The 24,886-nt window shown below is 47.5% G+C and overlaps 1 protein-coding gene across 2 annotated transcripts in view; it reads right to left on the minus strand.

Annotated features, from left to right (window-relative positions):
- LOC137648694 (DET1- and DDB1-associated protein 1) overlaps positions 1 to 23,529 on the minus strand; it is a 37,682-nt gene extending 14,153 nt beyond the window's left edge. The window contains exons 1-3 of one of the 2 annotated variants that reach the window (XM_068381726.1): positions 23,425 to 23,529; positions 19,140 to 19,278; positions 18,770 to 18,828 (exon numbers count right to left, since the gene is read on the minus strand). In XM_068381726.1, coding sequence (XP_068237827.1) covers positions 18,770 to 18,828; positions 19,140 to 19,278; positions 23,425 to 23,427 — 201 coding nt within the window. In that variant the 5' untranslated portion in view covers positions 23,428 to 23,529. The other variant, XM_068381725.1, reaches the window with a different exon arrangement.
- Positions 23,530 to 24,886: the final 1,357 nt, after the last annotated feature.

The raw sequence follows: 24,886 nt of genomic DNA on the forward strand, positions 1-24,886 counted from the left end.
GGGGGAGAATAACGGCGCTCGCGCGAGGGAGGGGGAGAATAACGGCGCTCGCGCGAGGGAGGGGGAGAATAACGGCGCTCGCGCGAGGGAGGGGGAGAATAACGGCGCTCGCGCGAGGGAGGGGGAGAATAACGGCGCTCGCGCGAGGGAGGGGGAGAATAACGGCGCTCGCGCGAGGGAGGGGGAGAATAACGGCGCTCGCGCGAGGGAGGGGGAGAATAACGGCGCTCGCGCGAGGGAGGGGGAGAATAACGGCGCTCGCGCGAGGGAGGGGGAGAATAACGGCGCTCGCGCGAGGGAGGGGGAGAATAACGGCGCTCACGAGGACAGTGGCGCTCGCGCGAAGGAGGGAGAATAACGGCGCTCGCGCGAGGGAGGGGGAGAATAACGGCGCTCGCGCGAGGGAGGGGGAGAATAACGGCGCTCGCGCGAGGGAGGGGGAGAATAACGGCGCTCGCGCGAGGGAGGGGGAGAATAACGGCGCTCGCGCGAGGGAGGGGGAGAATAACGGCGCTCGCGCGAGGGAGGGGGAGAATAACGGCGCTCGCGCGAGGGAGGGGGAGAATAACGGCGCTCGCGCGAGGGAGGGGGAGAATAACGGCGCGAGGGAGGGGGAGAATAACGGCGCTCGCGCGAGGGAGGGGGAGAATAACGGCGCTCGCGCGAGGGAGGGGGAGAATAACGGCACTCGCGCGAGGGAGGGGGAGAATAACGGCACTCGCGCGAGGGAGGGGGAGAATAACGGCGCGAGGGAGGGGGAGAATAACGGCGCGAGGGAGGGGGAGAATAACGGCGCGAGGGAGGGGGAGAATAACGGCGCGAGGGAGGGGGAGAATAACGGCGCGAGGGAGGGGGAGAATAACGGCGCGAGGGAGGGGGAGAATAACGGCGCGAGGGAGGGGGAGAATAACGGCGCGAGGGAGGGGGAGAATAACGGCGCGAGGGAGGGGGAGAATAACGGCGCGAGGGAGGGGGAGAATAACGGCGCGAGGGAGGGGGAGAATAACGGCGCGAGGGAGGGGGAGAATAACGGCGCGAGGGAGGGGGAGAATAACGGCGCGAGGGAGGGGGAGAATAACGGCGCGAGGGAGGGGGAGAATAACGGCGCGAGGGAGGGGGAGAATAACGGCGCGAGGGAGGGGGAGAATAACGGCGCGAGGGAGGGGGAGAATAACGGCGCTCGCGCGAGGGAGACTGGTGACGCGCGCGCTTGATTATCACGTTGAGTGCGCAGGCACGTGGGAGTGTGTTCGCGCGCATCTGTGCCGGCCGTAGGGCGCGGGAGAAAGTTCCCTAGCGCGCGGGCGCGCAGTGAAATCATGTGGGGCGCGGGAAAATGTTGGCGCGCATGCCTTAGAGAGGATGGGTGTGTGTGCGCAAGCCGCACGCGCATATCCTTGCGGATGCGAGCGGGAGAAGGGTGGAATGCAGGTGTGCGCTGGCGCGTTGTTACTGGTTGGCGCGTAGGAGAAGGCACCATTGCTGACTTCCCCGAAGTCCTGCTATCTGTTGACAGTTGGCACGCAGGTTTTACCTGGCGTGTAGGATGTTGCGCAGCATGGCCCGCAGGAGAGTTAGATGTTGGGTGCGTATGCGCGCAGGCAGGAGAATGTTGGCGAGCGGGAGCGCGCCATTGCAAAGGAGGTTGACGGCGCGCAGGTGACTGTTGGCGTGCAGATGGCGCGGGCGCGTAGGAGACTGTTGGCGCGTAAGAGCAGGGCGCGTGGGCTCAGTTTGCGCAGGCAAGACCTGGCGCGCGGGAAAACGTGGGTGTATAGGCGCATGAGGGCGCTCGTAGCGCGTGATGGAGCTACGCTCCTGTTGGCGCATTTGCGCATGTTGGCGCGTACGCTCTTGATCCCCTGTGTTAGGGTTATGGTGAAAATGAGCTCGTGGTGATGGGGCCTGACGAGCTACTAAAGATCGTCCGTTAGGTCTAGTAGGCATGTTGTTGGCGAGCAACAGCGTGCTTGGGCGGAGCCTTTTTAGGCCCATGTAGAAACGTCGACGGCAGGGCGGCAGGTTGACGTATCCTTTAAAAGGACGACCTTCCAACAAAGGAGATCGCGAACAATCTGCAGAGAGGACCAGGACCAATGCAGGAGCAGTGATGCTCCTCTGCGGGGGACTGCATCGAAGATGTTGAACCAAAGAGGTGCCTCCTCCCCGCAGGTGAAGGAAGGCCTCTATGGCGAAGAGGAAGGCGAGCCTTCCGACGAATGCGCCCTCTGGGGCCATTGGATCAGCAAGCTGACCTTCTGCAATCCTCCGAAGAGGAGTCTCTGTAAGTGAACTCCCCCGAGGGAGAGAAACACTAGCAGGAGAGACTGATGATGGACTTAGTTTCTCCCTCATAGGTTGAACAGGAACGGGAGAAACTCAGCCGTCAGCTACCGTAGAGTTTGGAGTGGAAGAGGTGATGGGTGAAACCGCATTGGATACCTCTGACACCACAACGTCGACAAGAGACAGAGGATCAACCTCTGACGGTGATGACGAATGCTTGACAGCGGCACACAATTGGATGTAGTTAAGCAAAACCTCCTTGGAGGGCGAACCCGTAAGCCCCAAGGAGGACCAAAGCTGAAATAGGGAGGTTAGTGACACATTCTCCCACGGGGGGAGTTGCTTCGCTCGGGGAAGCAACTGCATCTCTCGAGCCCAAAGGTTGGTAAACAATACATTGGTCTACGCTTCCACTCGACGGTCTCTCGAAAGAGACCGACCAAGTGGGAGCTTCGGAGGAGGTTTGGGCAATGGAAGAAGAGGCCTTGGGTTTTTCTCCTTTCAAAGCAACCTTCGAAGGAGAAATATCCCGTTTGGACTTCTTCTTCCGTCGTCGCAAAAACCTCTCCCACTGGGAGGCACACCACTCCGTACACTTCTTGTTGCTATCACACCGGTGGCCCCTACAAGAAGGACAAAGGGCGTGAGGATCAGTCACGACCGCTGACATGAACTTTCCACAGGGGTGGTCGGGAAACCCAGTGCAGGTGCGCATGATTGCAGAGGCCAAATTAACATAAACAAAACTAAAAAAAGAAAAGAACAAAAGCAATTAAATGGCTGCCAATATGACGGCGAGGATGAGAGCGGACACGTCCGAATACCATCCCAGCCGAGAGCAAAGTGAGCTCAAGCACAGGTGTGTGAGAGGGGGTGTGGTAGCAAGCTACCCTCCCCTACCCCCGCTAACTAGCAGTGTGGGTAATAAACCATCATTAAAAATTAATGGCTCGTCATTTCAGCTATGCCGAAAGTAATAGCGTGGTTTGTATTCCAGTTATGGAACAACTAGTTTATACAATAAAACCTGAGGAAGAAGTCCTGGAAATGTTTAAAATATGGAAGAGTGGAATGGTAAGTAGGACTGGAAATTGGTATAAACAAAACAGCTCATGGGGACTGGAAAGGCATCAAAAGAAAAGCTACAATGAGGTAGATGACTACTGTATATAGTTGCTGTGGGAATGGTGTAGGGGTGAAATTTGTCCTGTGTACCAAAAGTAACAGACATAATAATAGGTGCTCTAGATAGAGCCTGTGTCATACACAGTGTAGCAACTTATACCCAACATACTCTAGATTACATGATCTACATGGAGCAAACTAGAAAAGTACTTCAAGTGCAGACCTCCGCCACGGCAGCTTATTTCTCGAAACCATTGTGCCTTTCCCAGAATCAATTAATTATTTCCAGCTATTTACATAACATTAAAATCCCTGCAAGTTTCATTACATTACTATTAAAATTATGGCTGTATGGTTAATGACCGGAATTTGACCTTGAGCTTAGACTCGACCTTGACCTTAGCATGTATTAATTGGCATGGATTTTTATGCACAAATATGAACCAAGTTTAAAGTCTCTGTGACAACACTGGCAAATCTTATGGCTGATAATGTGAATTGGACCATGACCATGACATCAAAATCTAATAATTTCCAGCTTTCTACATAATAGTTAATCCCTGCAAGTTTCATTACTCTACGATTAAAATGTGGCCAGGAAGCTAATCACAAACAGACAAACACACAAAAAGGGGATAAAACATAACCTCCTTTCAACTTCGATGGGCGGAGGTAATAAGGAAAATAGAAGAGATAGCAACCCATTTCTAAAAGATGTACAAGTGTTAAAGAGGCAGAGCATTTCTGTTTCCTTAAACACACACACTGCACTGAAACAGGAGACAAAAGAATGGCATAGCAAGAGAGCTATGGAAACCAGGATGACATGGAGAATGAAACTTTCAGGACAATGGTAGATAAAATCTTCTAATTAGTAGAGAGAAAAAAGACTTAGGATATACAATAAACATAATACCTGTACTGTTCTCTGAAGCAGCATGGGCACTGACAAACAAAATGGAACAGAATTTGATAACGTGACCCTAGAATGCTAGATTCATGACTGAAGTACGTACAATAGTAAGATCATATTCTGAATAAGGAATTGTTAGAGTACTGTAATGAGTTTTCCAGAAGCTGGGAAATAAAATGGAATGAAGAGAAATCATTTGAGGTCTAAATCTGTAAAGGTGAGAGGTGGTGTATAAAAGATGATGACAGTCTATATGGAACAAACCAAAAAATAAATAACTAGCTTGAGATTGGGTTGAAACTGGGCATAACTGTTTACCAAGATTGACTTTTAAACTAGAAAGAAGGCTTCCTCTTGGAAAATACCAAAGAAATGAGACTGTTTGAGCTTGAAAGACTTGGGGCCCAAAAAGCATGGAGTCATTTTATTTGACAATAATGTCTCAGGGGTTAAACTTCGAACTCAACCTAACTGGAAACACTTGTTAGAAAGACATTTTTGAATTAATAGTTAGTATTGAAGTTCCACATCAACACAAATGTTTCCAAAACAAATACAAACTTTGGCAAGGATTTACTTATATGGCATAAAGTTTTTACTTGTACACTGCCAATACTGCATGAAACAGTGATTCTTCTTCTCTATAAGGTTAATTAGTATAAATATAGAGTTTTTATGATAAAATGAAAAATTTGAAGTAATTTTTATTTTTCCTAACATACTTAGCGAAGAATTACCTCTTTGGAGGGTCCTTGATCCTCTCTCAAATTCGACCAAGATTTTCCCGCGCTACCCCCCTATCTCGCTCCCGATAGTTACTACCCCCGCCGCCAGGATAATTCCTTCGGCCCGGATTAGGGCAGGTCACTGCTTTTCCCGGGTCAGGACCTCATTAAGTTCTCCGTCAAGCCCGACTTGGCAATGGAAGAATGGCACTCGGGGACGGAAGGGAGGGCCATTACTTCAGAGGTAATTCTTCGGTAAGTATGTTAGGAAAAATAAAAATTACTTAAAATTTTTCATTTGTTCCGACACGAATACTTTACCTCGAATTACCTCTTTGGAGACTTACACTTTAGGAGGCGGGAGAGCCATTCTGCCACTTGGTTAGGCACATGGTGCCCGGAGGGCTACGTAATGCGGGGGTACAGAGAGCGGTTAGGGGGTAGCAGTGGAAAACTTACGCTTATAATTTAAGTCTTACCTCTTGACATGTTCTCTACTGAATCTTCTCCTGAAGAAGTAGGGATGAGTCTATTCACTTGTTGGGGACGTCTTCCAGCCTGCCACTACACAGCTTGGAGGGCGGCGATGACTGTCCCAATGGAGAATCCATCCAAAGACTTTCTTGAGTAGTCTTTGAGGTAGTGGGCCGTGAAGGTCGACTGGTGTGACCAAGTGCCGGCCTGCAGGATCTGGCCCACTGCCATATTTCTCTCAAAGGCCAAGGACGTGCTCAGGCCCCTGATGTCATGGGGACGGGGAGTGCCTGGTACCGCCACCTTGTCTTCTTCATAAGCCCTAGTGATGACTTGTCTCAGCCAGAAGGAAATAGTGTTCTTGGACACTTGCTTCTTATTAACGCCTGAAGAGACGAAGAGGTTCTTGGCACCTGGACGGAGATGGGCCGTCCTTTCCAGGTACTTCCTGATCGTCCTGACCGGGCATAACTTCAGGTCGTCCGTATTACCTGTCTTGGGAATGGCCAGAACAGAGAAACCTTCGAACCTCGGGTCCCAGACTGCTGGGTTCTGAGTTTTAGCTACAAAGGAGGGTACGAACTTGAAAGATACCTCCTTCCACCCTTTGGAGTGTGCCACGTCGTAGGAGAGACCGTGGATCTCACCTACCCTCTTAGCCGAAGCTAAGGCTAGCAAGAAGACTGTCTTGAGGGTGAGATCTTTGTCTCCGATATCTCTGAGCGGTTCAAAGGGAGGAAGACACAACATTTTCAGGACCTTGGCCAGGTCCCATCTAGGCACTCTCCTGGCTTGGGGAGGACAGGATTGTTCGAAACTTCTAATCAGCATCCCTATATGTCTTGATGTCCCTAGGTCGATGCCTTTCAGGAGAAAGACTTGGCCTAAGGCTGCTCGCACTCCTTTAATAGCTGGGATTGACATTCCTATTTTATCCCTAAGATACACTAGAAAATCAGCTATGTCAGGGACCGAGGCTTCGAGAGGTCTTATTTGTTTTGTCGCGCACCATTTCGTAAAGGCGGCCCACTTCGCCTGGTAGACTACGGTAGAGGATTTTCTTAGATATAGGGACATCCTCTTAGCTGTGGGGGAGGAGAACCCCTCCTTCCTCAGGAGTCGCTCGATAGTCTCCAGGCGTGAAGGCGAAGAGAGAGAGGGTTGTCGTGGAACCTGAGGAAGTGCGGTTGACTTAGTAGATCTGACCTGGGGGGCAGAGGCCATGGCGGATGGCTTGCCAGGTCTTTCAGATCCGCGAACCACTCTCTCTCCGGCCACCAGGGCGCTACCAAAGTCATCTTTAGGTTTTGGGCGGTTCTTACTCTGTTGAGCACTTGTCTTAGCAGCGTGAAGGGGGGAAAGGCATAAACGTCCAGGTTGTCCCACCTGTGCTGGAAGGCGTCTTCTAGGGCTGCTCCTTCGTCTGGTACCGGGGAGCAATAAACCGGTAACTTGGCGTTGAGCTTTGTTGCAAATAGGTCTATCACCGGGGAGCCCCATCGTTGAAGGATGAGTCTGGCTACCGCTGGTTGTAGGGACCATTCCGTCCCTACTATCTGACCTACCCTGCTGAGGCCGTCGGCTAGCACGTTCTTTTTCCCGGGGATGAACCTTGCTAGCAGTGTTACCTGGTGTTCGTCCGCCCAGTGCAAGATGTCTACAGTGAGGTCGCACAGTTCCCTCGACTTCATGCCCCCTTGTTTCTTGATGTAGGCTACCACCGTGGCGTTGTCGCACATTAGGGCCACGGTGTTTCCCTTCAATCGACTTGCAAAGTGCAGACATGCCTTTTGTACTGCTTTTAGCTCTAGGACGTTGATGTGGTGATGCTTTTCGGTCTCTGACCAGGTCCCGCTTGCTGTTTCTTCCCTCAGGTGGGCTCCCCACCCTAGGTTGGAGGCGTCCGTGAACAGGAGAAACTCGGGAGGACAGGACCCGAGGGGCATCCCCTTGAGGGAGTTCGACCGGCATCTCCACCATTTCAAGGCTGTTTCCGTGTGCGGAAGGACTGGGATCGATATTTTCTGAGAGCCTGTCTGGGACCATAGAGCCTTGAGGTTCCATTGTACGGGTCTGAGTCGTAACTTCCCTTGGGGAACTAGCTTCTCTAATGAGACCAGGTGGCCTATCAGCCTCTGCCAGTCTTTCGCTTTCCTGGGAAGCCCCGACAGGAACGGCTGAATGATCTTGACGAGGTTCTGTATCCTGTCCTCCGAGGGGAAGGCCTTCCCCTGCACGGTGTCCAACGTCATCCCCAAGTACCCCATTTTGTTGGACGGCGTTAGGTTCGATTTCTCCAGGTTGATGATGACTCCCAGACTCCTGCAGAAACGGAGGAGGTCCTTTCCTTGTTCTTCCAAGAGGGCCTTTGAACTGGAAAGGAGCAACCAGTCGTCCAGGTACCTGATGAGGCGGATACCTCGTTCGTGAGCCCATACTGAGACTGTCGCGAAGACCCTCGTGAACACCTGAGGGGCCGTCGACAGTCCGAAGCAGAGGGTCCGGAACTGCAGGATCTGGGAGCCCCATTTTACCCGGAGGAACTTCCGACTCGACGGGTGGACTGGAATTTGGAAGTACGCATCCTTGAGGTCGACCGTCATCATAAAATCTTTCTCCCTCAAGGACATCAGGACGGATTTTGGGGTGTCCATCTTGAAGTCCGTCTTCTTGACGAACTTGTTGAGGGCCGACAGGTCTATCACCGGTCTCCACCCCCCCGTTGCTTTCTCCACCAGGAACAGGCGGCTGTAGAAGCCTGGCCCTGGGAGAAGGACTTCTTCCATGGCTCCCTTTTCCAACATGGAGGAAACTTCTTTTTGTAGGGTAGCCCTTTTCAACGGGTCCCTGGGAGCTAACCATTCTGTTTGGGTGGCTGGGATCAGAGGGGGTGAGTCCGCTATGAAGGGGATCCTGTAGCCTTCTTTCAGGACGGACACCGTCCAAGCATCCGCCCCATACGTTTTCCATGCTTGCCAATGGGGTCTGAGGCATCCCCCAACCCGAGGCTTGGGCGGGAGTAGGGGGCCTCTCCCTCTACCTTCTCCTAGAGGAGCGGCCTGATCTGCCCCTCTTCGAGGCGGAGTAACCCGACCTGAAGGAGTTGGCAGAAGTTGTAGTTCCCCTGCGGGAGGGCTGAGGAGATGATGACCAGGAAGAGGAGTGGGCGTCCCTCCTTGAAGAGCTGGGACCCGCTTGAGGGGTCACGGTCCTATCAGAGACTGACCTCTTATACGGAGGTCTCCTGGAGGATGATTGCTTAGGGACGTTGACTTCTCTCCTCTTGGACACCTTCTCCATCAGTTCTTCCAATTCCTTCAAAGGAAACAGGGACTCTCCTCCTAGGGGTAGGGTGCGAATGGCTCGCGCCTGACTGTCTGGGATCTTCCTTGCTACCCTGGAAAGCACTGTGTCCCTCTTCCGGAGGACCCAGTTGGCCGTCAGGGAGAGAGCCTGGTATGCCATAAATTTTAGCGCTTTCCCCCCGGAAGTGATAATGTCCGACAGGAGACTCTGTTGTTCCGGGTCGTCGGGGTCTGTGGAGGCCTGTACATCCAGTAACGTGGAGGCCCACCAGTCCAGCCATGAAGAGACATTAATCATGTCCCTCGACATCTCCTCCATCATGCCTGCTTCAGAAGCCGAGAAGGACACAGGGGCTGAGCTGGCCCTTTCGTCCGAGCCGCCTTGTCCTAGGACATCTACGGCTGAGTCCACTCTACAGGGACCCGGGCGACGTCCTTCTGGAATATAAATTTTGGCCTGTAGTTTCAGACCCTGGAGGAGTTTGGAGGAACTCTGGGACCTGGGGGCCTCCGCAGTGCTGGCCACCAAGTTATCTATGTACTCCTGGCCGAGTACTAGGTCTGGGGCGAGGGGCAGGGCCAGAGAAGACTTCGGCAGGACGTCCCGATGTGTGTACCTCAAGAGGCTCGACCTCCAGGTATTGACCTTCGGCACCTCGGGTTCAGGAATCCCATGAGTCCTCCTGATGCGGGCTACCACCTTCCTGTAGGCGGAGTCCTCCGACGGGGAAGCCTCGCCTCCGTCGACCGAGGTATCGGCTTGGCTGGGGGGAGCCGTGCTTGGGAGGTAGACTGGCCTCTCCCTACCAGGTCCCAGGGAGGCCGTCCCGCAACCGTAGGGCGCACCGTACCCGGTCGGGTCTCGCCGTGTGGCGGGTGCCACCGACCCCGGGAGGCCTTTCGACTGGGCCAAGGCTCTGGACGCGGAGGACACGGTCCCGGTGGGAAGACCCGAACCCGGCAACCGGTCCTTCCCGCTCGTCGTCCGACCCGGTTGGGCTGGTTCAGTCGGGCTGTCCTCTCGGAAGCGCGCTTCCTCCCGACGGGTGGGGTGAACCGAAGGCCTCGAGGACTTGTGCCTGAGCGTGAGGTCCTTCTTGCGTGGCCGGTCGAGCGGTTCCAAGTTGTATGTAGGCAGTGACAACTTGGAGGCTCGATCACTGGACCGAGAGTCTGGCGAGCGGTGCTTCTTGGAGTCTCCTGGGGGCACGTAAAACCATTCGCCGCCGCCGGGAGAGACCTCCCTCTTGTACCTACGGGAGTGAGAGCGTGGGCGCCTCCTACCGTGCCGCGACCTCGACCTAGAGCGAGAACGATCGCTATCGGTCCGCGCTCTCTTACGGTGCCGCCTTTCCCTGCGTTCTCCCTCGGAGGATGAGCCTTCTTCCGACGAGTCCGAGGGCGCCACGTTCTTCCCGTAACGACTGCTAGAGTGATGTGCAGGGGAGGCCCTTCGCCGCCGATCGTCCGAGACCGGGTGCTGGAGAAAGTCCTCGGGAACTGCCGTGGATACCGAGGGTACTGAGACCACTCTGCCCCTACTAGAAGGCCATGGACCCAGGGATACGTCCATCCTCAGCGGAGACCTCCCTGGAGTCTTCGGTAATTTCCAACCGAAGGAGTCGCTACTCGGGCGACGAATTCTCGAGTGGTTCTCTTCTGGCGGGGGAAAACCCGACGCACCGGCCCACGAGGGCGGGGGGGAGACCGAGAACGCCACACTGTCCCATACCGGGTCATCCGAGGAAACGTGCTCCCCTGCCACGTGGCCCGATCCGCCCGAAACACTCGCGGCCCTTCCGTTTACTCCCGAGGGGCCAGCCCTTGGTTCCTCCGTCACACTGGGTTCACTTGGGAGGACACTATGGGTCACAATTACACTGGGGGCTTGCTGGCCACTCCTCTGCGAAGGAGACGGAGAGGCCGAGGCTTCGTCGGACCGATCACTGACCGACTGTAAGGAAGTCACGCTATTCACTTTCTTTGGGGAACGCTTAGAAGACTTCTTTTTCTTAGTACCAAAACGTACCCACTAAATTCCGTCCCAATTCACGCACTCGGGACATGTGTCCGAGGAGGAACAAACTTTACCCCTACACGTGGAACAAAGAGAATGCGGGTCCACCTCTGGTTTAGAGAGGAAAGCCCCACACGACTTTCCTGCTCTAGGACCAGGACAACGACGCACGTTCTCCATCGTTCGCACACGAGTTACAGAAAAGCCTGGATAACACAAGGGAAACGGACTGAGGACACTTTTGCGAAAACGCACTATCGCAGAAAAAACACAAGTCCGTAAACTGGGAACACGTCGCGCTGATCGAAAGATTTAAAACGAGAGAGTGAGATGCTTCGGATCTCACGACCAAGAACTTAATGAGGTCCTGACCCGGGAAAAGCAGTGACCTGCCCTAATCCGGGCCGAAGGAATTATCCTGGCGGCGGGGGTAGTAACTATCGGGAGCGAGATAGGGGGGTAGCGCGGGAAAATCTTGGTCGAATTTGAGAGAGGATCAAGGACCCTCCAAAGAGGTAATTCGAGGTAAAGTATTCGTGTCGGAACAAACAAAGTTTTATGAATACTTACCTGGCAGTTATATATACATAGCTAATTATCTCTATTTCGGCAGAATTTTTCTAAACTAGGCAACCGCCTTGTGGTGGTTGGGTGGTAACACCCGTTAAAGGGTGGTAGGAGGAATCATTCCCGTTTTCTGTTCTTCAGTTCATCTATGCCCGACCTGCCTCCTGAGGGGAAGTGGGTGGGCCTTCGAATGTATATATAACTGCCAGGTAAGTATTCATAAAACTTTGTTTTATCATAAAAACTCCATTTTTATGAATAGAACTTACCTGGCAGTTATATATACATAGCTGATTAACACACTTGGAGGAGGGTGATAGACAGTAAACATCGTTGGGGAAACAACCAAAAAAGCTGTAGGATAAATAAAACACCTTGATTCCTTACCTGCTAAGGTAGCTGACTTCAAAGGTTCCTGCCTCTTGAGTCGCTTTCCCTTAGGAGTGTCAGCCAGGATGTGACCTGCAGTGCTGAAAACACTCAATCGAGTCTGTCAACGGGGTGAGACCAACAATCTGACTAGACTTCAGGACTACCTATTGCCCAAAATAAAAAATCGCAACTTTACCAAACCAACCACCTAACATTTGCAAAGTTGATAAAAATTATCTAACTAGACTGAGGTGACTGTACACAAGTCGAAGTCCTCAGACAACCAATAAAAAATACACCAACCTATGCACAAGTAAACAAAACTAAGGTTGAGGGGAGGTAGTAACTCCTTTGCCTAATACAGAAGCCGTAGCTACGTATGGTCCCAAGGTATAACATTTCTCATAATCCACCCTCACCTCTCTGAGGTAATGAGAGGCGAACACAGAGTTGCTCCTCCAGAATGTCGCATCCATAATTTGACGGAGCGACATGTTCTTGCGGTAAGCAAGCGAGGTCGCAATGGCCCTCACTTCGTGAGCTTGCACTTTTAAACGTCCGAAGTGTTCCTCCTCACACAAGAGATGCGCTTCTCTTATCACTTCCCTCAGGAAAAAGGACAAAGCGTTCTTGGAAAGGGGCTTTTGAGGATCTTTCACAGAACACCACAGGGAGCTAGAAGAGCCTCTCACACTTTTCGTGCGAGACAAGTAGGTCTTGAGCCCTCGTACTGGACAGAGCAGCCTCTCTTGCTCTTGACCCACTAGGTTGGTCAAGTTAGGAACCTCAAAGGTCCTCGGCCAGGGCTTAGAAGGGTTCTCGTTCTTAGCGAGAAAGTCTAATCTCAAGGCACAAACTGCCCCATTCAGATTGAAGCCTACCTGTTTTTCAATTGCATGGACTTCACTAACTCTTTTAGCTGTTGCTAAGGCCAAAAGAAAGAGGGTCTTCTTGGTAACCTCCCTAAGGGGAGCCTGTGAGATGGGCTCAAATCTCTTGGTGCACAGAAATTTAAGAACCACATCAAGGTTCCAAGAAGGGGGCTTTAACTGGGTCTGCTTGGTCGTCTCAAAAGACTTCAAGAGGTCATGTAAGTCCTTATCGCGAGACAAGTCCAAGCCTCTATGCCGACAGACGGAAGAGAGCATACTTTTGTACCCCTTGATAGTGGACACAGCTAGCTTAGCGTCCTGCCTGAGGTACAACAAGAAATCCGCAATCTGGCTCACAGAGGTAGTGGATGAGGAAATCTTGTGCTTCCTACACCAAGCCCTAAAAGTCTCCCACTTGGACTGGTAGACCCTCTGCGAAGAGACCCTCCTCGCTCTGGCGATAGCTTTCGCAGCTTGCGCTGAAAAGCCTCTCGATCTGACGAGCTTCTCGATAGTCTGAAGGCAGTCAGATTGAGAGCGAGGGGGTTTTGATGATATCTCTCGAAGTGGGGTTGTCTGAGCAGATTTGGACTTGCAGGGAGGCTTCTTGGAAAGTCCATCAACAAGTCCACCACCTCCGTGAACCATTCCCTCATCGGCCAGAACGGAGCTATCAGGATCATCCGTCCCGAATAGAGGAGGGCGAATTTCCTGACTACCAGATTGATGATCTTGAACGGGGGAAAAGCATAAGTGTCCATCCCCGTCCAATCCATCAAAAAGGCGTCTACTGCTATTGCCTCCCCGTCCAGAACTAGGGAGCAATAGATGGGGATCCTCTTGGATAAGTTGGAGGCGAAAAGATCGATGAGGGGTCTCCCCCACAGCCTCCAGAGACTCTGACAGACCTGTTGGTTGAGGGTCCATTCTGTGGGAAGGACCTGCCCTTTCCTGCTGAGCATGTCCGCCCTCACATTCTTCTGTCCCTGAACAAACCTCGTCAGCAGGTTTATCCTGTTCTCCTTCGCCCAAAGAAGGAGCTCTCTTGCTGTCTCGAACAGAGACAGAGAGTGAGTCCCTCCTTGCTTCCTGATGTAAGCAAGAGCTGTGGTGTTGTCTGAGTTGACCTCCACAATCTTCCCAGACACCAAGTCCTTGAAGGCCTTTAGCCCCAGAAAAATGGCCATCAGCTCCTTGTTGTTGATGTGCCATCCCAGCTGAATTCCTTCCCAATAGCCTGAGACCTCCTTGCTTCCTAGTGTTGCCCCCCAGCCTGACTCTGATGCGTCTGAAAACAACACTAGCACTAGGTCTGGGTTCTTCTTGTGTAAGGAGATCCCTTCCCCTAACAAGGTTGGGTCCAGCCACCACTTCAGAAGAGTCTTGACTTCTATTGGAATGGGGAAGGAAAAGGAGTCTTCCTGCATCTTTCTGTTCCACGTCTTCGAAAGAAAGTGCTGAAGAGGCCTTAGGTGGAGTCTCCCCAGAGAGACAAACTGTTCGAGAGAGGATAGAGTCCCCAGCAAACTCATCCACTCCTTCGCTGTGCATCTCTTCTTGTCCAGGAAAGTTCTGACTTTTACGAGACACTTGGTCTGTCTTTCCTGAGAGGGAGAAGCCCGAAAAAGAACTGAATTCAGAACTATCCCCAAATAGAGAATAGTCTGATTCGGTCTGATCTGAGACTTCTCCCTGTTGATGACCAGGCCTAGATCTTGAGCCATCATAAAAGTCTTCCGTAAATCCTCCAGACATTTCTCCCTCGATCGTGAACGAATCAGCCAATCGTCCAGATAGAAGGATATCCTTATCCCCTCCTGATGCAGCCAACCTGACACATTCGCCATTACCCTGGTGAAGACTTGAGGAGCCGTGCTGAGACCGAAGCAAAGAGCTCTGAATTGGAAGCACTCGCCCTGCATTACAAATCTCAGGTACTTCCTCGAAGTCGGATGGATGGGGACATGGAAATATGCGTCCTGCAAGTCGAGGGACACCATCCAGTCCCCTGGACGTACTGACGCCAGCACCGACTGAGTCGTCTCCATGGAGAACTTTGTCTTCTCCACAAATACGTTGAGAGCGCTGACATCCAGGACAGGTCTCCATCCGCCCGAGTTCTTGGGGACCTGAAACAGGCGATTGTAAAAGCCTGGGGAGGATAGATCCCGAACCGGTTCTATCGCCCCCTTGTCTAGCATTTGGTCGACAAGGTCTACTAGGGCCTTCTGTTTCCCCGGATCTGAGTACCGGGCTACTAAGGCCAGCGGAGCATCTGCGAGAGGAGGTTTTTTCAGAAAGGGGATCTTGTATCCTTCCTTGATGACTGAGAGGGACCAGGTGTCCGCCCCTCTCCTCTTCCAAGACTGCCAAAAACCTGACAGTCTTGCGCCTACTGTCTGGAGGAGACGAACTTCATTTTCTGGAGCGAGGTCTGAAAGAACCCCTGGTAGATCTTGGTCCTGATTCTTGCCTTCTCCCTCTAAAATCTGGTCTTGAAGTAGTCCTGCCCCAAAAGGGCTGCTGGAATCTCCTTTCCCCCCGTTTCAAAGAAGAAGGAGGGGCTGCCAAGGGCTTACGAGCAGAACGAGATAAAAGGTCTTGGGTGGCTTTTTGGGCCAGAGAAAGCGTAATGTCATTAACCAGGGACTCGGGAAAAAGATGTTGAGAGAGGGGGGCGTAAAGAAGCTCAGACTTTTGTGCATTGGTAACAGACCTAGAAGCAAAAGAGCAAAGCAGAGCTCTCTTCTTTAGGACCCCAGCTGAGAACAGAGCAGCCAACTCATTCGCCCCATCTCTGAGGGCCTTATCCATACAGGACATAATACTGGTAAGGTCCCTAGATCCTTCCATCTGTTCAGTTTTCCTTGCGAGAGTCCCAAGCAACCAGTCTAGGAAACTAAAAACCTCAAAGGCTCTAAAAATACCTTTGACGAGATGATCCAGCTCCGACATCGACCACATGACTTTGGCTGAGTTGAGAGCATGCCTTCTAGCAGAGTCCACTAAACCAGAGAAGTCACCCTTGGAGGAGGAAGGCACTCCCAGACCCAAAGGTTCTCCAGTTGCATACCACATACCCGCTCTTGAAGCAAGACGAGCTGGTGGAAACGAGAAGGAAGTCTTAACTGTTTGTCTCCGCTCCATCATCCAGTCATCAATCTTCGTGAGAGCCTTCTTTGTGGAGATAGACAGCTTCATCTTGATGAAGGCCGACTGTTTCTTGGCCTTCTTTCTGTTAAATTGGGACTGAGGAGATTGAGGGGCAGCAGGTTGGAATTCCTCTCCAAAAAGTTCAAGAAGGGAGCGAGAGAGAACTTTGTAATCTCCCACAGCGTCGGCAGGATTATCATCGTCATCAGAAACATCCTCGAGGTCCTGATCCACATCTGCAATATCCTTCGAAAGAGAAGAAGGATCCTTAGAACCCGACAAGGGCAAATCAAAGGCATCATCCTGCAAAAGACGGGTTGCATCCTGGAGTCCCGTGCTAGAAGAATCCTTGGGACGAGAGGCAGAATCGTCCCGAAGAGGCAGGGTGGTATCGCCCTGGGACCGAGAACGAGAGGCAGAGTCGTTCTGACGTCGAGAGCGAGAGGCGGTATCGTCGTGGCGGCGAGAATGAGAGGCGGTATCGTCGTGGCGTCGTGAACGAGAGGCGGTATCGTCGTGGCGTCGAGAACTAGGGTCGGTATCGTCGTGGCGTCGTGAACGAGAGGAGGTATCGTCGTGGCGAAGCGAACGAGAGGAGGTATCGTCGTGGCGAAGCGAACGAGAGGAGGTATCGTCGTGGCGAAGCGAACGAGAGGAGGTATCGTGCTAGTAACGTGAACGGGAGGCGGTATCGTCTTGGCATCGAGAACGAGAAGCAGCATCGTTCGATAAGGTATCGTCCCGGTATCGAGAACGAGAAAACGTATCGCCCTGGTATCGCGAAGAAGTATTGCCTGGCGAAAGCACACATTCCTCATCCTGGCGTAGAGAGGGAGAAGTTTTCTTTAAAGAAGAACTCCGTTCTCTCTTAGAAGCAGACTTCTTAATCGGTAACGAGTCGTCTTTACGTCTGTCAGACTGGGCGTGAGGGCGGCTAAAGGCTTGCACTAAAGTCAAAAGTTGTTCCTGCATGACAGACATAAAGGATTTAGCAACATCAGCTGGGTCTTGCGGTCCCGAAGGGGGGGGCTGACGAATAACACTCGTAGAAGGGGGAGGATCTTCGGCAGTAGGCTTCGCCCTTTTCACAGGCACGGAGACGAAATCATCCTCCGACGGACAAGGTTCATAACTGCTAGAACCGGGAGAGAAAGAACGAGACCGTTCGTCGCGGTTCCATCTCCTCTTAGTAGGTCTTGAAGCTTCAAACTTCCATTTACGTCTGGACGAATTCGGAGAAGAAAACAACACATCCGACACGTCTTTCCCGTGACGGTCAAGAGCAGCCTGGGAATCGACAACAGGACTGTCTGAGGCGACGGCTGACCGAGGGTACGTACCTCTCACCCCCTTTCGGTCATCGACGTACCTTCTCCCTTGGTCCTGGGAGCTTGGTAGAGGTCTAGGCCTAGGGGTATGACAGATTCGGTCAGTCGCCACCTCCACTGCACTAACACAAGCACTTTCACTTTCCTTACCTTTAAAGGCCTCCAATTGTTCTTTAATGGCCTTCAACTCGGCCGCCAGGCTAGCGTACCGAGGGTCATCCGTAGATACGGAACCTGTAGGAGGTGCAGGAGTTACTACCTCAAGGGAAGGATCAACTTCCAAAGAGGAATCAATAATAGGATCAATAGATAAATCTACGCTAAGTTCGTCTTCCTTACCACTAACAGACTTAGACTTAGACCTAGAAGCTCTCCTAACTCTATCGAGCTCTAGCTTACGCACATAGCGCTTCATAATTAACCAATCTTTCTCATCCAAAACCTTACATTCCCCGCACCTATTATCAAGGGCACAAACAAAACCCCTACAATTAGAACAAACGGTGTGAGGGTCTACCGCCATTTTCGGTAGTCTCACCTTACATTCCTCATTCGCACAGATACGGTAATGACTCTTATCACTCATAATGAAAAACAGCAAAAAAGCTAAGAGAAAACAAAATACAACGATCGCCAAAACCCCAAATCAGAGTACTTCACCAAAAAAGCAGACTGGTACACCGAGCAGGGAAAGCGAAGAAAACTCTTAATGACGGACCAACGTGTTGTCGATCCGGCCGGCAGAGATGAACTAAAGAACAGAAAACGGGAATGATTCCTCCTACCACCCTTTAACGGGTGTTACCACCCAACCACCACAAGGCGGTTGCCTAGTTTAGAAAAATTCTGCCGAAATAGAGATAATTAGCTATGTATATATAACTGCCAGGTAAGTTCTATTCATAAAACAAATACTTTTAGGCAAAATGCAATAGGAAATATGGACCATTGTACATAAGGGTGATTTGACTCCTTTCAATCTTATTTTTGAGAAGCCTTATGTTTCAAGAAGGTATTAGAAATGAAATCTGAGAAAGATTCAATGAAATAATATAGTAAAGTATTCACATGGCTGGGACCTAACGTCATAAGAGCAAAAGAAATCCCAGCCTCTGCCTCTGAGATAGTGAACAATAATTCAACCTCAGGAAAATTTCCTCCTGCAAATGCTTTCTTTATCCGTGTAATTGCATCCAATTTGGCAACAACAACAACAAATAGTTTTTTAAGCAATGAATCAATGCAAAGGGTATAAATTTCGTCATTTTGAATCATATTCGATAGAAATGACCAAGCTTTCATAACTGATGCGAGGGTACTTTTTTCAATCCTTATCATATCATTATTAGGTTTCGACTCCTTACACGCAAGGTTCGATTCTCAATTATGGAAGAAATTCTACAGACCTAGCAAGGGATCTCCACATGTAAAATGGGTAAAGGAAAATTGAAGATACGAGAACTGGCAAAAACTTTTTTTTTAAACTAAAAGAGCCCAAAATAATTTAGAAAGCCAAATCACTTTCCTGGCGGACTATCCCCACATGTATACACTAAGACAAAAGAAACACTTAACAGTAGAAAACATGTCAAACTATTCTTTAACTACAATACCATAATTTCTTATTCATACCTTTTTCTCCCACTGCTGATGTAGGTACCTCAATAGGATATTTGTCTTCTCTGTCACAACTGTTGGGTATAAGATAATGTTAATAACCAGCGATATTATGTCCTTTAAATTTTGCATGAATTAAAAACATACTCTACAAAATCTTCTCATTATTTCTCAACAAATTGGCATAAATGTTATCGAAGAAGACGTTAATACACAGGAAAAACGATCTTGTCAATTATACAAAATTTAAATGAAGCAATGATCATTCCAGAGAGAATATAAGGAAATTCATTCAGAAACTAAATGGGGCTTCTGAGGAAGCTACCTGTATGGTGGAAACATCTTAAATGTAATATACAAAATGCAATACATGATAAAATCTTACTTTCTTGAGAGTCTGGATTGTCTTTGACCGGAAGATACACGGGAGGTTTCTTGAAAGAGGAGCGTCCATTTGGATCACCTTGAAACCTACTGAAGTTCTTCTCGTTATATACAGGAAGGCCTTTCAAAAATGACGATGCCTGAAATGCGAAAGGAAACATTAGAAAGTAAAATCAAGAATACTGTAGCAGTAATTTATCCTAAATGATAATGAAATTTCAACATTAAGTGTAACAGTGAAATAGTCTGTGACACAGACTGGATCCTTCATTGTAACCAATCCAGTACACCTGTGCTCTTTAACTGTATACATTTTTGTGTATAGCAAAATAATCATGTATATTTCTAAAACATGAATGCAAAAGAATAAACGGATCACAAAGTTATTCATTAATGAACCAACATATACCGTAGTGCTATTATATACTTAAATTATTATAAATAGGACACATATCTATACCTCATACAGCTGTACAGCAAATTGTTACCGATGGCATATAACCAGTTGTCTTAACAATAATAAAGACAGGATGGCGATGGATTAACTAAAATCTTAATTTTGAAAAAATAATTTCCAATTTTCCTAGCTATACAAACCTGAGTCATATAAAAGGGGTATACTCCGGCAGGAGCTGGTTACAGCCTAACCAACTCATGCACGGCTATACCCCTTTTAAATGACACAGGTTTGTTTTGCATAGGAAGAATCATCATTTTAAAGTGGGAAGTTTCACATGTAGATATATCTTAAAATTGCAGAAAGAATATATCAAATATCATTATAATTATTGCAATAAAAGCAGCAACCCTCTTTGTAAAAATTGAATGCAATAAGAGGCCAAAATAGGAACCTGTATGGTAAGCTCCTAATCCCTACCCAGCGAGTAGGATGCTAACCTCCCAGCGCATACAACAGACCAGAACCATGTTGGACAGCTCTTTTCCAGAGGAGACTGAAGTATCCCATTCAACAAGGACAAAAATACCAATCTGGGAGGATAATGTGAGTATGGGCCACTAATTGCCTCAAAGTCATCCCAAAAAGCAGGAATAATATCCGATTTAATGGGAAAATCCCTACCCAGCGAGTAGGATGCTAACCTCCCAGCGCATACAACAGACCAGAACCATGTTGGACAGCTGAGACTGAAGTATCCCATTCAACAAGGACAAAAATACCAATCTGGGAGGATAATGTGAGTATGGGCCACTAATTGCCTCAAAGTCAACCCAAAAAGCAGGAATAATATCCGATTTAATGGGAAAATTATAATCAGTAAACCCTATCATCAGATTTTTTTAGGTGAATATCACTCATACTAATGATGTTTTCAAATAAAAACCACTGACACAACAGTACCTGAGCAATTTAGGGTATGAAAAAAATGAGTTATGAAATATTCTTCATTCTCCAGTCTCATCCATTGCTTAAATCAGAATATTCCTTTCACTAAACATGCTTTCGATCACTAGAAGTATAGCTCAGACCATAGAGTCCTATGGGTCATGTGACAAATGCTGTTGTGACTCTCTCCAATCATCGAATTACGTTAATAACAGAATAATGGCTATCAGCATGATTTCCTAGGACAATTTTCTACACGAGAGAAAATTAATATGAAGTCTCACACACTAAAATAACAAACACAGTAGCCTAAAACTACAGTGTACTGTAGCTATAAAAAATAAAAAATGGTCGGAGATTTTCTATTCCATAATTTCTGAGGTTTCTTTTTATATTTCTGTAAAAAGAAATCCTACTTAACTAAATTTTACGAGTCCTAGGTCTGTCAAATCTACAATTATATACCTATATAATTTTCTTCCCTTTATGAATTGATTTTATTATTATTATTATTATTATCATTATTATTATAAGGAAATGAATAAATGATATGGGAAGTAATGAATAATTAAAATAAAATATTTTAAAAATGGAAACAAGATTAAAACAGATACTTTATAAATAAACTATACAAAGACTTATGTCAGCCTGTTCAACACGAAAACATTTACTGACCCACACATCCACACAATCCCTCCATGGATAATAGCCCATACTGATCTCAATTAACTAAAACCTTGGACAACAGGAGCCTAAACTAAGTAAAATGTTGAGGCTGCGCAAAATTATTGAGGGAAGGTTGAAGCCTAACAGACAACCCCCAAAGGCTGCAAGGATAATATGCCTAAAGCTATGCTGCTTAAAATACTACTGTAGGTTTAAAGGTCTCTCATAAATAGCAGGGGTAAGGGACGGTGAAATTGCCCAATTCAGAGGGACAATGCCCTAGAGACTGACCATATACACATATGATTAGCACCCAAGACCACTCTCCACCCAAGCTAGGACCAAGGAAGGCCAGGCAATGGCTGCTGATGACTCAGCAGATAGACCTATAGGCTCCCCCAAACCCCTCATCCTTAGTTCACAAGGATAGTGAGCTTGCGGCAAAGAAACTAATGAGTTCGAGCGGGACTCGAACCCCAATCTGGTGTTCACCAGTCAGGGATGTTACCAAATTGGCCACCACAATCTTTAGTGTTATAATTCAGTATATCAATGCTACTGTAACATTCAAATGTTGCATGTTTATTAAGAACTGTATCATTAGTTGTGTTCCACATGTTTATTAAGAACTGTATCATTAGTTGTGTTCCAGTCTAGTGGGGAAGGATGCAACAGCAAGGTTGCAAGGTCCTAGTTTGGGTTAGGGAGGAATCTGAGGTTTCATTGTGTACAAGGTGTAAAGAATCGACCAGAACTTCTATCGGTTTCATAGGAGCAAAACACTCTTAATTGGTGAGACATATACAGTTGGGTTAGGTTAGATTGTAGCAATGTATTATCGAAAGAACACTCCACTCCACCAATAGCATTTGCACTATCCATACACTTATCTTCCCAGGGTGTATGTATGATAGCGGCCATCTGTATGTATTACTATGTCTAACCTAGAATACGGCAGTGTAAGGGGGGTCGCTCCCCTGTTAATTAAGTAGGTAAGGGCACGGCTTGTAGGTTAGGTTAGGAGGGAAAGTTTGTTAGTTGATGACCACTTTTAATCAATGCGAGAAAAATTGGTCGCCGATATACAAGGGCTCCGTCTAAATGAGCTACATGACCAAGTGGCAAAAATTGAAAGAAAAAAATTAGTTATTTCTCTCAGGAACGATGGCAAGAAATACTTTTTATATGACAAATCGTCGACATAAACATTAGGTTCATGCGCTTGGCTTGATAATTTATCAGACTATTTCAGCTAGTTAGCTTTCATTAGCAATTTCAAGACTGTATATCAGCTAAATCCAAGACACAGAGAAACATCTTTAACTAGGCTCTTCAAGGTTGTACCTTCAACAAAACCTAACCCAACTGCTATAACTATTATAGTTCAATACGCTACAGTAACTGCAAGCCTTCCCTCGTATACTGTTTATTACCAGAATACGCTGCAAATCTCCCCTTAAAATTATAGAAAATCATTATAAACTAATATTAAATAGGCATAAATTAGGCCTAGGCTACAGGAGTGAAAAAGTCCAGAAAAGGTCAAGCTGCCATAGTTTACCTTAAAATCATCTTAACCTACTAAGGAACCAATGAATTTCCTGGTTAAATATCACAGTTCTGAGGCCCCTCTGACAACTGTGAAGACTTAGGCCTACAGACCTAAGCCTAGCTTAGAGAAAGTAAGCACGAGCAAGGCCGAGTCAAAGGGGAACATGACACTGCATTTCCCAAAGTTCTTTCCGTATTACTCGAAAATTTATTCTCCAAAATGAACATTGGTTTTACTCATTGTTCAAAGAACTAATTTTCTAGATGATACGAATTAAAATTAACCTAAGGCTTTAATTCATGAGGCCTCTAATAACTAGTTCGCAGAAGTTAGCCTCGGTACGTAGGCTACAGTGGCCCCGCAACTAGTCACACAGCCTCCGGGTTAAAGGTAAAAATATACCCAAAATGTGCATCAGACAAAACCATGACCTTAAAATCTAAATGAAAAATGAACCTTTTACCACCTGACCAAACTTCAAGATATTTTTGACACTTGAACACGTTGTATAGGCCTCCAAATCTCGTATGAAATCAAGAGTGTCTGGGAGGGGCAGATCTTTGGCCTTATTTCCTCATTATACACTTACCATGGAGGTAATTCCGGGAGGAAAAGTTATTACACATCAAATGGAACACTGTAAACAGTTTATAAAATAACCACTGGGCCACAAACGGCGAAATTATATAATAACTGGGTCTACAGACTCTCTGGTTGACTTACCATGTTGTTGCTAGTATTGGTTGTGAGTGTTCGTATTACTACAATCTATAGTAAGGAAATTTATCGAATAATTACGATATATTTGTCTGAATTAGCTTCTTATATATTTTATTATATAGATATTATTATTTAGCGCTTTATATATTCAATTTGAAGATATAGCAACAGGAACTTATATTATTCATTGGTCTAAGCCAGTACCAAATTTCGGAAACATCTCTTAAAAACTGAAAGGTGATTATTGACCCTCAATAGACAGTAAAATACTGCTATTGATAACATTAATAGCATGCTACCCTTCACTAACAGACTATGGACACAGAAGGATTTAATGAGAATAACCTAAATACCATTAAATGCAATTATTTGCCAAAACGAGAAAATTGTCGTCTCATATAAAAACCATTCACGGATTTTCTGATTTTGCACAAAACGTGTTTTGTGGAATATGTAATTGTATGCATACGCTTTTGCATGTTAATTTCATTTAATAGTCTCATAATAAATTACATTTTCAGTTCAACAAGCTCAGACCTCACTTATCATAAAAATGACACACGCAAATAATCGAATGTCATGCAAGAGTCTCGCGGGATAGAAAAATCAAGTTACGGTTTTTATTTATTTCATTGCCTTGATTTCACCTTATTTTTTCTTCTGTTTCAAACATTGAATTAACTAAATTTCTCTCTGTATTCAAAATATATTGAGCAACTAACTGACTCGTAAACTATACTAATGTGTATTGAATTAAAAGTAATATAGCTTGATGTCAAAATCTGCAAGGAAAAATATACTCATTTCAAACAGTAAATTAAAGATGTGTAATATAGATTCACACATGACTGGGTCGTACTTGAAGGTAAGATCTTTTTCGGAATAAAGAGAAGTCTCTCAAGACCAAATAATAATGCCCACATTGAGTAAAGTAGTCTCGTTTTGCGATGCCTTAGAGCTTAAATCAACAATTAAGTTGAAATGCAGAACAAGACTTAGCATAAGTATACCAAGACCAATAAGATTAACGCTGAAGCTATCGTGGTATGACAATGATTATTATTATTATTATTATTATTATCATTATTATTATTAGCCAAGTTGGAAAAGGAAGATGCTATACGCACAAAGGCTCCAACAGGGAAAAACAGCCCGGTTAGGAAAGGAAATAAATAAATGAAAAAAAAAAAATTAATAACAGTATTTATTCGCGAAAATTCGCGTATCGCACCAGTGTCTATAACCTAAATTTCGCGAATAACAAGGCTTGACTGTATAAAGAGAGACTTATGTCAGTCTGTTTAACATAAAAACATTTGAAGTTCTACTGATTTAACTACCCGATTAGAAAGATCATTCCACAACTTGGTCACAGCTGGAATAAAACTTCTAGAGTACTGCATAGTATTGAACCTCGTGATGGAGAAGGCCTGGCTATTAGAAATAACTGCCTGCCTAATGTTAC

The sequence above is a fragment of the Palaemon carinicauda genome, chromosome 10 (genome assembly GCF_036898095.1).
Source record: "Palaemon carinicauda isolate YSFRI2023 chromosome 10, ASM3689809v2, whole genome shotgun sequence".
Taxonomy (NCBI): Eukaryota; Metazoa; Arthropoda; class Malacostraca; order Decapoda; family Palaemonidae; genus Palaemon; species Palaemon carinicauda.